The sequence below is a fragment of the Ictidomys tridecemlineatus genome, chromosome X (genome assembly GCF_052094955.1).
Source record: "Ictidomys tridecemlineatus isolate mIctTri1 chromosome X, mIctTri1.hap1, whole genome shotgun sequence".
Taxonomy (NCBI): Eukaryota; Metazoa; Chordata; class Mammalia; order Rodentia; family Sciuridae; genus Ictidomys; species Ictidomys tridecemlineatus.
This window is the reverse complement of record NC_135493.1, coordinates 62,436,575-62,452,660: the sequence shown is the minus strand read 5'-3', so window position 1 is coordinate 62,452,660 and position 16,086 is coordinate 62,436,575. Positions and strand designations below refer to the sequence as shown.

General features: G+C 30.7%; 1 protein-coding gene across 10 annotated transcripts in view; it reads right to left on the bottom strand.

Moving 5' to 3' along the window:
- The window catches only part of Rps6ka6 (ribosomal protein S6 kinase A6), a 146,462-nt gene that overhangs the window by 25,456 nt on the left and 104,920 nt on the right, over positions 1-16,086 (bottom strand). For all 10 annotated transcript variants that reach the window (XM_078034587.1, XM_078034591.1, XM_040282679.2 and 7 more), the window contains 6 exons: positions 11,187-11,293; positions 10,710-10,747; positions 4,204-4,346; positions 2,598-2,668; positions 2,274-2,362; positions 904-962 (listed from right to left, as the gene is read on the bottom strand). In XM_078034587.1, coding sequence (XP_077890713.1) covers positions 904-962; positions 2,274-2,362; positions 2,598-2,668; positions 4,204-4,346; positions 10,710-10,747; positions 11,187-11,293 — 507 coding nt within the window. The remainder of the gene's footprint in view (positions 1-903; positions 963-2,273; positions 2,363-2,597; positions 2,669-4,203; positions 4,347-10,709; positions 10,748-11,186; positions 11,294-16,086) is intronic.

Here is a 16,086-nt window from a genome sequence, read left to right as displayed (position 1 = left end):
TGCCAACTGAAACTGTGGATGGTGGCACACGCCTGTAATCCTAGTGGCTTGGAAGGCTGAAGCAGGAGGATCCTGAGTTGAAAGCAGGCCTCAGCAAATTAGTGAGGCCCTAAGTGATTCAGTGAGTTGTTGTCTCTAAATGAAATACAAAAAAGACTGGGGATGTGGCTCTGTGGTTAAACACCCCTGAGTTCAATCCTTGGTACAAAAAAATAAAATAAAATTGCCTACTAAAACCTGTTCTACAAGCCAGAGGAAGAAATGATTTGATCAGTGAATAGCAGCTTTCTATCTCTGCATTAAAATAGATACTCTTTTCCTTTTGAGGGGATTTCAATACTCATGACAGAACCACATAATATCAAAAATGTTTAACTATGATTAACACATAAAATATATAAAGCTGCTCTATAAATCAAACAAAAACTAAATCTAAGAAACTCTTATTAGTTTGAGAAGAGCAAATTTTAAAAATCTATACATGACCCAGTAGAATTTATCAGTATGATTTCCTATCCTGTCAAAATTTAATAAGATTGTAAGATTCTTAATACATTTAAATTTTTCAATTAAATACACCTTACATTCTTCATATACATTTCCTATAAGAATCTGTTACGTACTTCACACCCATTCCCTTTTTCTTCCTCTTATATTCCCTAGCTTAGAATAAGGGCAAAAGATTAACTACATTTAACAGATATAACAATTGATAAAACAAAAATATACCATTACCACACACCTACTGGTTCATGATAAATTCCATGATTTGCAATATTTATAAAAAATAATCTCACTCTAAATATGACACATGGATTATCAGCAAAGTCCTTATATTTTACTTATAATTTTTATGCTCCTTCTAATTAAAAGTTATTTAAAAAAACTTTCTACTCAACTTACATTCCAGTCAATATTTGCAAAAAAAAGATGTCTTTTAATTTCCTCAACTCCTTCTGAACCTATAAAAATGGAAAGAATACTTTAATGGCATGCTTTAAAAAAATCTTGCTACTTGGTTTAATTGGCTATTATCTGTTAATAGGATTATACACATTTCATAGATTTCTCAAAGTGAAAACATCTATGATTTCTTTTCTGGCATGTTATTCATTTGTCTTTTTACTTCACTACAATAAAAAAAAAAAACCTGATGTGCTGAGAGCCATTAGCCAAGTAGGTATGACAATTTCCTTGCTAGCGTACCCCATGTTGCTTAGAGGAAGGACTCCTGGAAATGGACTTGCCTTGGACATTTACAGTGACATTGCATGTATGTTTGAGAAAGGTGACCCTGCTCAAGGACCAGGGTGGATCTGGGTTTAGGGAGGATCCTACTGGATTAGGGCAGATCCAGGTTTAGGGTGTATCCTGCTGGGAATAGGGAATATCCCACTCCTTGGGTTTAGGGCGGTTCCAGGTTTAAGGTGTACCCTGCTGGGAATAGGGCCTATCCTGCTGCCTCAGGCATGCCCCGCTCCTTGAGTTCCCTTAGAGTTCTCCTGGGATTCAAAAAGTATTTGGGACTCAGAGCCTGGTGGAATATGTGGATTTGGCCCTGAACATGGATTTCCTCAGAAAGTGTGTAGAATGTCGGTGTGAGTTTGGGAATAAAGAGTTGCTGTTTGAATCTACAAGGTGTGAGTGGCTCGTGATTTTGTGCCCAGCCAGACTGCGGCACTGATGTTCATAATGAACTGTACAGGGTAGTGAATTTGTGTTCAATATAACATTAAAAGTATATTTTCTTTACTTCATAATTCAACCCAATAACTCAGGTTTGTATGACAAATTAAAAACTACAAGGAATAAAGTCATTCTATTATTTTAACTAAACAATTCAAATAGGATAATAGGATCACATCTAGATCCAGAGAAAGGCTATCAGAAAGTAATCATATAATAAGTATCAATGGCAACATTCTATTTATTTACTTTGAAAAATATTAGAAAGAACAAAATAATTATCCTCAAATATCTAAAAGGATTACCTATACAAGGTAAGATTCTGTGAATTATGTCAAAATAGGTAATCCATAACATATACATACTGATATACATAAAAGTTTTGATTAACTAGTCTAGTCTATTTTTTAACCTTTTAAACTTTTATATAATAAAGTTTATTGTTTCTAGAACAAAATGCACAATTCCAGGCATAATTGTGTAACAAACGCAAATGAACTTAACACTTAAAACAAGTAAGAATAAAGATGTAGTTATACTCCCCAAGTTGCAGTATATAATTTTAAAGATAAGAAAATAAGCATTACCTAATCTATTTGATGGATTTCTTTTGAATAACATCCTTAGAAGACTCTGTGCTTCAGCACTAAGAAACTGAGGCATTCCAAGTTTTGCTCTGAAAAAGAGGATTTTTAAAAAATTTTCCTTAAACTGATCACACTTGTAAATGGACAAATCTAAAAACAAATCTTAACTTTTTTTTTTTACAATGGCAAATAGTGTCCCTTATATTGTAGGGAATATAACAAAACATTAAAATGTTCTTTTGCCTCAATGTAAAATCAAATTAATTTTCCCCAAACTGAAAGCAAGTGATTTGTTTCGAAAATAAAATGAGTGTGCATACTTACTTTAATATCATATTCATGGTCTCATTTCTGTCTTTACCTTGAAATGGCAGAGTACCAGTAAGCATTTCAAACTAAAAGAATAAAATAACCGCAGAGTCAATTTAGCACAACTTAGAAAATATAATAAAATTTCTTAGAAAAAACTTGAAATTTGTAGTACATGATCATTAAATTATTCAAGATTTACATGAGACTGGGTCAAAATAGAACTAGAAAACTTGGTCACTTAAGGAAATAACATTGTTGACATGGGAATCTTAACCACCCCTCAAATGCTACATTTGTTAAAAATAAATTCTTTCCCCTCTAGCTGTCATTACCATTTTCTATTAATGTACCACTCTTTCAATCCCTAAATTTCATAAATTTTAGTGATACCTTTTTCTTTGATCTTTATCCTTGCTTTCATCTGTATCACTTAAACTGTTATTAAAGTTAGTCATGACTTCATTTGAAATGATTTCCTCTTCTTAAATTCTAGAATCTTACAAGTGTCTTGTAAGGCGTTCTTTTAGTCACCCTATTTCTAGTTTCTTATACTTCCAATCCACTTATATATTGCTGCCAAAGCTAATATTCATAAAGTACATATTTTCTCTAACTTGCATCCTGTTTAAGAATCTACAATATTGTATTACTTCTCAGAAAATCAACACAAACACTTACAGGTTTGCAGTTTCACTTCCTCCAACTTTGCCCTCTTTCTTCACTACTCTAGTCAAACTAGTTCCCAAAGCCTTTGCTAATATCATCATAATCCTCTCCTTCTTGACATGCAACGATTCAAATTTTACCTATCACTAAGGGATAACCTGAGTTCTAGCTCCCCTACTTTTTCTAAATCAACTTTTATGAAGTTTCTCTGAATCCTAAAGTACTTCTGGATAGTTTATTTAGCTATTGCAATTGTTTCCACAACCAGATTGTATGTATTCTAGGTCAGATAAAATGCCAAATATACTTCAAATCAGTTTCCACCTCACTGATGTGTCATACACTGTGTCATTCAGTGATAAATAGGCAAAGTGGATTATCAGATGTCAGAAGCAAATTATATCTGATTTAATAGCTATTTACCTATCATCCTACTCACTGCTATATATTCTATGTGTAATCTCATATCAAATTAGTCAGTCTGTCTTTAATAAGCATCTAATAAATGATCCCTAGTCTAATTACTGTGTGATGAAAAGTAACACAAAACACAATTCTTCCTTTCAAGAGGATTACATTCTAGGCAATGCCTGAAACAAATGGACAATAAGACATTGTATGTTAAGGTGATAAACTCTGAGATATCAAATTAAAATAAAAAATCATATAACTGCTAAAATCAGCATTCTGAAATCTAGAATCTGAAATACCTTGCTCAAAGTCTCAAATTTGTAAAGTTTATAACAATGTTGCCATTTACCTTTGTAGTAACAACTTCAAAAGACTAAAATCCAATTATTTTAAAACAGCTAGCCAACCACAACTTTTAAGCATTAATCATGAATTAACAGAAGCTTATTTTTAGTGACACATTCCAAAATTTTAACTAAACTAAAATTCTAAATAATATGAACTATATTCTTACATGATTAATAAAAATAATACTACTTACCATAAGTACACCATATGACCACCAATCAGCACTCTGTGAATGGCCTCTCCTATTTACTACTTCAGGAGCCATATACTCCACTGTACCACAAAATGAGTAGGCCTTCTTTTCCTGATCTACTGACTCCTTGCTGAGTCCAAAGTCTATAACAACAATATAAAAACATTGAAAACCTTCAGAAAATAGAAAACAACAACAAAAAAATAAGGTGTTAAACATGAAAACAATTAATGGACAGTCTAAAATTACTCCTAAGAAAACTATACAATGAGACCAACAATAGAAAACAGCCTATATTTCATAATGATACACTTGAAGAAGCAAAATACTGTTGGATTAAATCTCATGATCACAATACCTACCTTCAGGTCTGTGCTACAGTATCATGCAACAGTTTTGAAAGAATAACATTTAAATCAAAGTTGTCATATGGACCTAAACTTTAAAACAAAGGCGAAGTAGCAATTTAGAGTTTTAAAATTTTTAAAAAGCAAAATTTTGCTAAGGCAAGTTGCATTTTTGTTTGGAGCCTTCAAAAAACTAAATATATCAATATAAAATCAATTTTATTTTTATTTACTAAGAACTGAGATTTGTAAATTGAAATTTTAAAGGTACCATTTTAACACTCCCCAAATCCCAAGAAACCCACAGGCAAAAATATACAAAATATATGCAAAATTTGTATGCTGAAAATTGAAAACTTTTGTAAAAGTAATAAAAGTAGACCTAAATAAATAGAGAGAAATATTGTGTTTATTGGCTGGAAGATTCAATGTTGTTGAGAGGTCACCTTTCCAAAAACTGATCTATGGATTCAATTAAAAACTTCAATAAAAACCCCTGCGATTTTTTGTTAATTCAACAAATTGATTCCAAAATTTATATGAAAAGACCAAACCTGTACCTTCTCTTTCCCTCCACTGCTAACTTCCTCTGCCCCATGAGGTGCATGCTTTATTCTACTAAATCCCCTTCTATTTTTATTACTATTTTCATTAGTACATTAAAATTATATATGAAATCTGTATTCATTGTGGTACACTTGTTTCATAATCTGGAAATTTCATTCCCTGTAACTTTCCCATGTTCTCCCCTAATCTCTTCCTCTCAAACCTCTTCCACTACTCTACTGGTCTTCTCTCTATTTTCATGAGATTCGGGGTTTTTTTCCTATTTTTTTTAAATCTACAAATTCCACATATGCAAGAAAACATTTGACCCTTGGCTTTCTGCGTGTTTTTTTTTTTCCATCTCACTTAGCATGATGTTCTCCTGTTGCATCCATTTACCAGCAAATAACATAATTTTATTCTTCTTTATGGCCAAATAAAACTCTATTGAACATGTACACATTTTCTTTATCCATGTGTCTTTGGTGAACACCAAGAATGATTCCATAACTTGCTGAGTGTGTCACTGTTAAAAGATTTTAGTGTTATACCTCTAACTCCATTTCCCCCATAAGTCCTACAACTTCTACTGTATGATTTTGCATACTGCAGTGATTAACATCACATTAGGACCCACTGTAACAGAAATGGCTATATATTGCCAAATGATGTATTGGAATATTGCAAAAACAATTCCATTGAAAGTCAGATTTTTAAACAAGTCATGCCAGAATAGGAAAAATATTAATAAATCCATCCTCATGCCAAAAGCAAAGATTAATTCAAAATGAATCATAGACCTATATTCTCATAAAATTTCAAATTATAAATTTCCAAAAGAAAATGTAGAAAGAAAAACTTGGTGAACCGGTGAGATAAGAATTTCTTAGATACAACATCAAAAGTATAATTCATAGAATAAAAAAAGCTGATGTACTGGATGTCATCACAATAAAAACTGGTCTTTAAAAATATTCTAAGAGAATCAAAAAGAAGCTAGATGGGAGAAAATATTTGCAAATCACATATTAGATAATAGACTTATATTTTTAGTATATAAAACCCACAAAATTCAATATGAAAAAACTAATCTAATTTTTCCAAATGGGCAAAAGATTCAAAGAGGCACTTCTCCAAAGAAACCTATACATGACAAAATGCTCAGTTTCATTAGTTATTAGAGAAACACAAAATAAAACCATAATTAGATATAACTACATGTCTATTAGAATAGCTAAAATAAAACATATTAACACCAGGAACTGGAAAGGATAAAGGGCAACTATGGGTCTCATACACTGCTAGTGGAAAGGCAAAATGGTACAACCAAGCTGGGAAAAAGTGTGGAGGTTTCTTATTAACTATACACTTACCATATGATCAAGTATGTCATACTTAGGTGATTACTCAAGTGAAATAAAATGTATGTTCATGCAAAAACTTATATACAAATGTTTACTGCAGTTTTATTCATTACTGCCCCAAACCGGAAATAATCCAAATACCCATTAATTGCCAAATGGATAAACAAACCAAGGTACCACCATAAAATGGAAATATCACTCAGCAATTAAAAAAGTAGTGATACATTCAACAATACAGAAGAATTTCAAATGCAGTACCCTAGACAAATACAGCTGGGCTTAAAAGGCCATATAATGTATGTCTATGTTTATATACTTCGTGGTAAAGGCAAAACTGTAGTAACAGAAAGTAGGTAATTGTTAGCTTGAAGTAAAGGGAGGACTGATTTTTAATGGTCTAATTTCAGGAACTATAGAACTATTTTGTACTATTATCTTGTTGCTAGTTATAAACGTATACTATTTGTTAAGACTTGCAGAATCATTTTTTAAATAAAACTTTATATTTTAAAATAATTGCAGTTACGTAAAACATTACAGGCATCTTATTTACCCTTTCCCCAGTTTCCCTCATGATAACATCTTGCAAAATCATAATACAATAAAATAGCCAAGATATTGACACTGGTGCAATCAAGATATTGATTCCCATTACAAGGATCAGAAAGAACAGTTTTACTGTATGTGAATTATACATAATTTTAAAAATAAAAAGCTACAAGACCAATATGGGTCACATTAGATTGGGTAGAGAGAAGTAATGGGAGGGGAAGGGAGGCGGAGGAATGGAAGAACAGCAGAATAAAATAGACATTATTATTGCTGTGGATATATTCGTGACTGCATGACCAATGTAATTCTGTAACCTGTATACTTAGAAAAATGAGAAATTATATCCCATCTCATTCAAATGTATGATATGTCAAGATCATTGTACTGTCACGTGTAACTAATAAAAAAAAGAAATAAAATAAATAAAATAAAAAGCTACAAGACCAATATTACGTCTTATGATAGAAGACAACAATAACAATTTTAGGGCCCCTCAATGCAGATTTTCTCACAAATGTTCAATATTTTCATTTAAAGTATCTCTTATCCTTATTTAATAACTTTATAATTTTAATATTTAAAAATCTTTTTAATCTTAAATATTAACTTTTTTTGTATTTTGAGACTTTTAAGACATGCACATTCCTTTTAGAAAATTAAATATTAGAAAATTAAATATAATAACAGTCTTTGAGGTCAATTCAGCTTCATCTCTTATAGAGAAGGATACTGGCTTCTTTGTTCACTTCAGGGAGAGGGGGAAAAGGAAGAGAATTTTTTTTTTGTCTTTCCGTTACTTTCCAGAGATTTACGCCAAGAGATAAAAAGTTCCTTTGTCATAAAATTTCTGACAAAACTGATGTTTAACACTAAAGTCTGCTCAGCAATTAAATTTTACCATTATAAAACAAGCCACAAGATTAAATGAGATAGATATTAAACACTGGTTTTTCCAAGCAACTAGTTTGGAAAAAAAATATAGAAATCAGTGACATAAAGGAAGGGTTTTGGGAAGAGGAGGTCAAGAGTATATTTCACATCATTGCAACCTTAAATGACTCTAAGATTTTAAATTTTAAAATGCATGCCCAGAACACAATCAAGTTGATGAGGATTTATAATTAAGCAAAAGTAATTCTAATGATAAATTACTAAAATGATTTTCTTATGTACACATTTTCTCTAAAATACTTAAGAACTGTGTGATTTAAATTTTTATACATTTCTCATTCCTACCTTTCTTACCACCCCCTAAATTATGGCCCTCAAAACCATATTATAGCAACTACAGAATTTAATTCTGAGTTCAAGTTATATTTTTAATGTGTTATTATTATTATATATTTTTTCTACCAATAGGCAAGTCCTTCTATAATTAAGATTTTTTATATACTATAGAGGGTAAGTTTTCAGAAATATTAAGTCGTGTACAATATAAATAGTGCACAAGCAAGTATGCAGATATCTGTGGATATCTACTCTACTTCTAGTAATGTTTGGCTATACAATCTAATCTCAGTATGAGACAAATAATCCTGAAAGTACCATTAAAGCAGAAACTTTTCTATAGTCCATTGCCATTCCACAGTAGCTTGTTAAAACATTAGGTCCATTCCTAAGGTTTCTTTTGCAATACCAGAGATTGAATCCAGGGGTGCTCTTACCTTGAACTGCATCCCCAGTCCTCTTAATTTATTTTGAGACAGTCTTATTAAATTTCCCAGACTAGCCTTGAACTTGTGATACTTTTGCCTCAGCCTCCAGAATAAATTGGATTATAGGTCGATTCCACTAACATCCAGCTGTCTTGAGAGGCTTGAATATCAACAGGTAGGGGGAAAAAGACCAATGCTTTTGTCTAAGATTACTCTTGGGAAAGTTTACAATGTTGGAGATGATTCTGCCTAGATAAGACATTCCTTAATCACTGTAGTCCACCCAGAGCCCACTGGTATCAATGAAAACAGCAATCAGCCTGCTATATTTTGATTATAGTGTTTAAAATGTCAAATAGAAAATAGGAAAAGAAAGAGAAGGAAAGACAAAGCAGGGGAAAAAGGCAGAAAAAGAAGAAAAATTAAAAGGAAGGAAGGAAGTATAAAGAAATTAAAGAAAAAAATATAATAGAAGAAAGTTTAAAAATAATTGCTGTAAAGGGTCTCACTTTAACAAACCTTACTGGAATACTTCTGAGGTTTAATCCACAAGTGTACTTTTTATCACAAAACTCTGAATTAGGTTATAATCATAAAACTATAAATCACCAAATAATATTCATTATTGTATATTTCCTTTAAAATAAATAGTGGTACAACTGTAACAAAAATACTCTGCATTGTAAAAAGAAATAATAAGTCATATTTTCTTACTATCACATACCTTGTGTCCAGTGCTTATAAACTAACATTGATCCTAACTACTCTTTCCTCCTCAGCCAGTTTAAGTCTCTAAAAACTATAAAAAAGCAGAATTTCAATTAGAAGACTAAATATAATACAACTTAGCATAATTATTCACCCAACTAAACTTACTGTGGTGGAGAGATAAAGGTAAAATTTATTCTACTCTTTTTTCCATCTCCTTTTGTCATCTCTGACAAAACAGATATGACATATTAAGAAAAAAATGAAAGGAGCAATTAAATTCCAATTAGCTTTTTGATTAAAGTTCAATTGCTTTAAAATAAAAAAATTATATGTTATATAAAATTTCAAAATTCTTTTGTTCTTTCTTCATACTTTTTCTTTTCAGCTTTCAATCCCTTGCAAACTTACACTGTTTCTTAGATATATGAAAAAGAGAATCAGGCTATGAAACAATAAGATTCACTAAAATTTGTATTAACTTTGACACATTTACTTTTGTTTTCAAAGTAACACCTTTATACTTTAATTTTACATTGATGCAGTGCACTAAGGAATTTAGAGCAACTAACCTTCTAAACTTCTACCAGTATAAAATTGTCTGTAAAGATTAAATCTTCATTTTATCTCTTTTCTTGCATGCTGATAATTAAATGTAGAATTTACTATCTACTCAAAGCATATGTAAACTTTGAGATTGGTCCACTCAGCAAAATGCCTTTGAAACCCATGCAAATTATACCAAGAATTAATGGTACTTTCCTTTTCATTGCTGAATAGGATTCCATTATATGGATGCATCACTGTTTATCCATTCACCCTTTGAAGAACACCTGAGTCTTTTCCAGTCTTGGGTTTTTACAAACAGAGGAGCTTTGAACACTCATGGATAGGTTTTGGTGTGAATGTAAGTTTTTACTTCTAGAGCTAAACAGGAGAGTGATTGCTATGTCGCTCTACAAAACTAGTTTATATAATACTCTCAGAATAATAAAATTATAGATATAGAACAGAAAAGGGTTTGCAGAGTAAATAAATGGGGACAGAGGTTGTCACTATATTTCAAACATCATGAGTATTGTAAAATCTTTCAGTTTATGCTGAAAATAAGATCATGTATTTTAGGTAGAAAATCAAACACTTTTATTTGTACAGTGCCTGAATTTTAAATTATAATTAAAATTTAATAAAAGCTACCTAATCTTTAATTAAACATTTCACTAGATTAACAAAATGCAAATCGAATGATGAAAGAAAAAAAACAGACTGAGACAAACAGTAAAATAATGAAAAATGAAAAACATTGGGTTTAGTACATATAAAAATTTGCATACCTGTTAACTTGATATGTCCTATTTCATCAAGCAAAATGCTGCAAAACAAAATTCACATTCAGTAAGATGGAATAAAATATTTCATATAACACATTTATATAAAAACATCATAAATTTAAAACAGGTCATTATTTGGTATATTAAAACATTTTTAAGTAATTAACTTAAAATTAAAGTTTGTTCATATAAAGATTACTTTTCACAAATCAGTTTCATTATGTAGTTTAGGGATTGTGGCTCAGCAGTAGAGACCTCGCTAGCATGTGCGAGGCGCTGGGTTCAATCCTTAGTACCACATACAAAAATAAATAAATAAAATAAAGTTATTGTGTCTAACTACAACTAAAAAATATTTAAAAATTAAAGCATGTAATTTTTACAGAATTTTTTTTTAAAAACGTAATGGGTTATGTCAAAATGTAGTTCTCATAGTAGAAACATAAAAAACAGTGATACATAAGGAGAATATAGTTTTACTTTTCTGGCTTCAGGTCTCTATATACAATTCCTAATTGATGCAGATGATCCAAAGCAAGGGCCAGTTCTGCGAGGTAAAATTTCACATCTTCCTCTGTAAACAGAACCTGAAATAAAATAATAATATACCATTTGATCTTTCTTCTAATATTGAGTATTTTTTAAAATGTACTTCTTTAAAAACCAGTAGACAAATTTGGGAAAATAATAAGAAAATGAGTGTAGTCAATTCTTATTGATTGGAATAATGATTATGTATACAAAGAATTAAGATTTCTAGATAGGTGAAACTAATTTCTTTATGAATATTTTTTCTTAAATATTACCCATTTTAATGTTAATCTTTCTAAAACATGATATTTTTATATCTTCTATACTAAGTATACTACATACAATTCACCCTTTTTGATTATCTTGTGGTATACTTAGGTATTTGAAGTATATGATATTTTGCTTTAACACTGGTAATTCCATTATTTGTTACTCTTTTTCACCATCTACTCTCACTTCTCAGGTATTTCATTTCATTCAGCTATACAAACTGAAAGTCTCTAATATACCACTATGAATTGTTAAACTAGTAGCTATTATATCACACACAATTCTAAACTCATCTCCGATCTAAGAGGTACCTCTAAGCCTCTTCTGTTAGCAAAGTTTATGAGTTTAATGACACTGTATTCCAAAATCTTTCTGTGCTTGGAAAGAGAGCTGTTATAACAAAATGAACACAGTATTAAACTTGAAACCAGAAAACACAGTTTAAAATCAGACATCACTTAACCCCCTTAGCCTCAGTTTCTAAGTCTAAAAAATAAGGAAAATATCTGTATTATTTCCCTCGGTTCTTGTCAGAATTAAATTAGTTTATATGGGGCAAAAATATTTTTAAACTATAAAATGTTTTACGTACAACAAGAAGCTATTGTTGTAACAGTTTACATCTATATTCATTCACAAGTAAATGTTAATTTATATACCAAATTTGGAACTATTCCATGATTACATGTAAATTTTAGAGTTTATTAAGGGCTTCCAATTGGCAAAAGTTGTTTTTTTTTTTTAGCCCTGAGTTATTTTCATTAAAAAATGGGTCATTAATAAGGCTCAAAATTTGAATAAAATATCATAAAATCCAATAACCAGTTTTGACATTTAGTATTATGGCCACAACATTTCACAATACATAATTCAAACTACTAATAAAACTCCAGAGAGTAAGCAATTAAAGATACTTTTTAAAATGATCAATGGAAAAAAAACAAATATTCATTATCTAAGTTTCAGAAGCATTAATTTGGACTGTTTATATTATAGAAAACAATACTTGTTACTTGTTTAAACTTACGGGCAAGAATAATCAAAATGTTCATTGAAACCTAACACAAGAGTAAACTCTAAGTAAAAGTTTTTTACAAGTATAAAGGAAGAGGGCTAGGGATGTGGCTAAGGGGTAGAGAACTTGCCTAGCATTCATTAGGACATGGGTGGTTTGATCCCATCAGGGGAAAAAAGAAACTCAAAGGAAGAAACATTGTCTAGATTAAAGTTTATGTCAAACCTAACATCAAGCCATGAAGTTCTCTGGGTACAAACCTCATGATTTATACAAATAAGAAATTTACTAAGTTACAACTATGCACCAACTACAATTAATTATATGTTAAACATTGTACATTCATTATTTTAAGAGTCTGCAAACAACTCTATGAAGTAGGTATTAGCTACATCTTACAAATGAGATTTGGTGAGAAACTAATTTGCCCAAAATAATATACCAAGTATGAAGGTTAAGGATTTAAATACAGGGATAGGATATGTGCCCCTAAGAATGATCTTTTCCACAGAAGCCACTTCTATCACCTGACATACTATGATTTCTTTCTAAATTTTAAGTTCACTGCCAATAATGTTTTCATATTTTTTAATTACCCTACTCATAAATCCCTCTCCAAAATGAAAATCATTCAAAATTTCAGTATGAAGAAAAACTCTCTTAATCTGTTATTACAGTTTTATTACATTATTTGTGTTTATATGTGTATGAATGTATGAATTATAAGAACATACTTGAAGTCATGCTATACATATTAGTGTTCTCCTTTATCAGAATTTAATATTATGTTATAATATTATATTATTTATCCTAACTTAAACAGTTTTCAACAACTGCACAGAATTAACCATACTCATTTGCCATGATGTACGTCACTGTTCTCCTGGATAATTAGGATATTTTCAGTTTTTCACTGTTCAAAATAACTATGAAATAGGCATACATCTTTATCAGTATAATGATTATTTTCCCAAAATGAATTCCTCAGGAATAAAACAGGTATAAATAGGTATAAATAGTCCAAGATTCCTGATATACACAATAAAATTGGTTTCCAAAAAGGTTACAATAGTTTCCACTCCCATCAGCAGTTTAAGATGGCATTTGTCTTTCCACATCTATGACACCATCAAATAAACCATTAAAAGTCTTTCTACATTTGATATACAAAAACGGGATCAGTGTTGATTTAATTTAAATTTTTATTCATATCGTGAACATTTTTTGTGTTTAGTAGTATGTTTTTATTTTCATGAAAAAACAGTAATGTTTTTGCCTGTTTTCCACTATTAACTTACTATTAGGTCAATTGGTACAGGCCTTTTAAATGTTAAAAATGTCATTTCTCCATCATATCAGTTGCAAATATTTTCCAACTATGTGTTGTTTTTTAATGTTCAATAGTTCTTACTTTTATATAGTGTAATTTATTCATCATTTCTGCATGCATTTTCTTAACTGCTATAATGCTTAATAAGACCTTCTCCATTCAATGGTCAACTTAATATTTATCTATATTTTCTTTTAGGATACAGTAATTATTTTCCAGACTTAGCTCTTTAATAAGAAAAATTTACATTTTATATGATATAAATGGTATTTTCAATTAAGAAAAAACTAACCAATTCTCAAATACCATTTACTGAACAATTTGTTTGCCACAAATCTATGATTCTTCCTTTATACATAATAATATGTATAAAATTATACATAATAATATGTCATATATAATAGGATATTGTTAGGCCACATAGTATACTTCTAATCTTACTTTGAAACTGTGATATGTTGTTTATAGGGCCTTTATAAAGGCTGTTGTTGTTTTTGAGGCAGATCTCACTATATTTCCCAGGCCAGTCTCAAACTCCTGGGCTTAATAGATCCTTCTGCCTCAGCCACTCAAGTAAGCTGGGACTACAGGTGGACACCACTGCACTAAGTTCAAAGCTTTAGAATTTTAACAAAGAAATAGAGAAAAGGAAGAGTGCTCTTTAGAATTTTCAAAATTTCTTAGTTTTTTTTTCATTTGTTTAATTTCCTGCCCATAAAATAATTATGTCAATTTCAAACAAAAATTCCTATTGTAGTTTTGTTCAAATTTTGTTAAAACTATGAATTAATTTTAACCAACAGCTTAAAAATAACCAGTCATTCATTAAACCATATTTTATTGATGTTAGTAAAGTAGTGAATAAATTTTGTGTGTTTGTATGTGTACTAGTATGTATGTATGTGTGTGTGTGTGTGTGTGTGTGTGTGTGTGTGTGTGAGAGAGAGAGAGAGAGAGAGAGAGAGAGAGAGAGAGAGAGAGAGAGAGAGAGAGATCTGTGGAAAAGAGATATTTTGAAACATACATTTCCTTTAAAATATAAATAATATACACTATAAAATTCCTTAAAACATACCAAAAATGTACTTTCAAAAGTGTATTTCTAAGGAAAAGAGTAAGTCTTATATTGGATTATTTAACAATGTTTTTATATATACAAATGAAGTATAACCAACAAACAACTAATTATAATACTCTGCCTATAGAAGTAAACATTGAATCAATTTTTTAAGCCTGTTCAATGAATAAACTAATTTATTTTCTTTGGGAAATGCATTTAAAATGCTTGCTCTTACCTAATATTCCAGACTTAGGAATCAAAACTTACTGACTGCATCTCTGTGCTAGTATGGGTTTAGATAGTCCCACATCGAGAATGGAGGTCTGAAGAGTTTAAAAGAAAATTAGAAATGACTACAAGTAAGAATTTTTCACAAACATTTGTGACACTTCTATAATCTAACACAAGAAATAATGAACTCTGGAGCCTTGTCATATTGCTGTCCCTATAAACCTTGGGATCAGCTTTTAAAAAATTCTTTAAAGAACCATCTTGGAAGGGGATTCCTACACAGACCCTATCATATACTGAATTCTGTTCTATAATGATAAGTATACCAAGAACACACTCTATGTTCATGCATGGCATGTCACTGTAGTAGAGATAGAGATATATAAGGCAGAGACCTTAGCCACTTAATCACTGGCTAATATCCCAGAAACATATTCTTCCTTTTTCACAGCAAGTTCCATAGCTCTGGGAAACCACAGTAACTCTCCCACACCCAACACTGTAGATTCTGCAAGTGAGATTTTGAACCACTATTATCTAGTTAAAACAGTCCTCCCAGTCTATTTCAGGACAAAATGAAGTAGACAAGGACTAGAGTTGTTCTCCTGCCTGAAACATCTAAAACACAGGACAAAATATATGAAATGGTATTTTTAAAGACAATGGACAACTGGTAACAAAAGACAGCGAATACTGAAAGATGAAGAACAAACAAGGCATGTCCTAAAATTTCCCCAGCTTACCACCTGAAAAAATTTCCAAGTAGTAGTGCAGGGAGGGCTAAATTAAGTGGAGCCCAGAAGAGTATCCGATGTAATGAGTTGGAGCTATCGGTCTGAGAGAACAGAATTCACAGGATAAAGAGATAGAACAAAGAAAATAGCAGAGAGAACTCTAGAGAGATGTAGACAGTTTCCTCAAGCATACAGCAGAGAAATGCTTA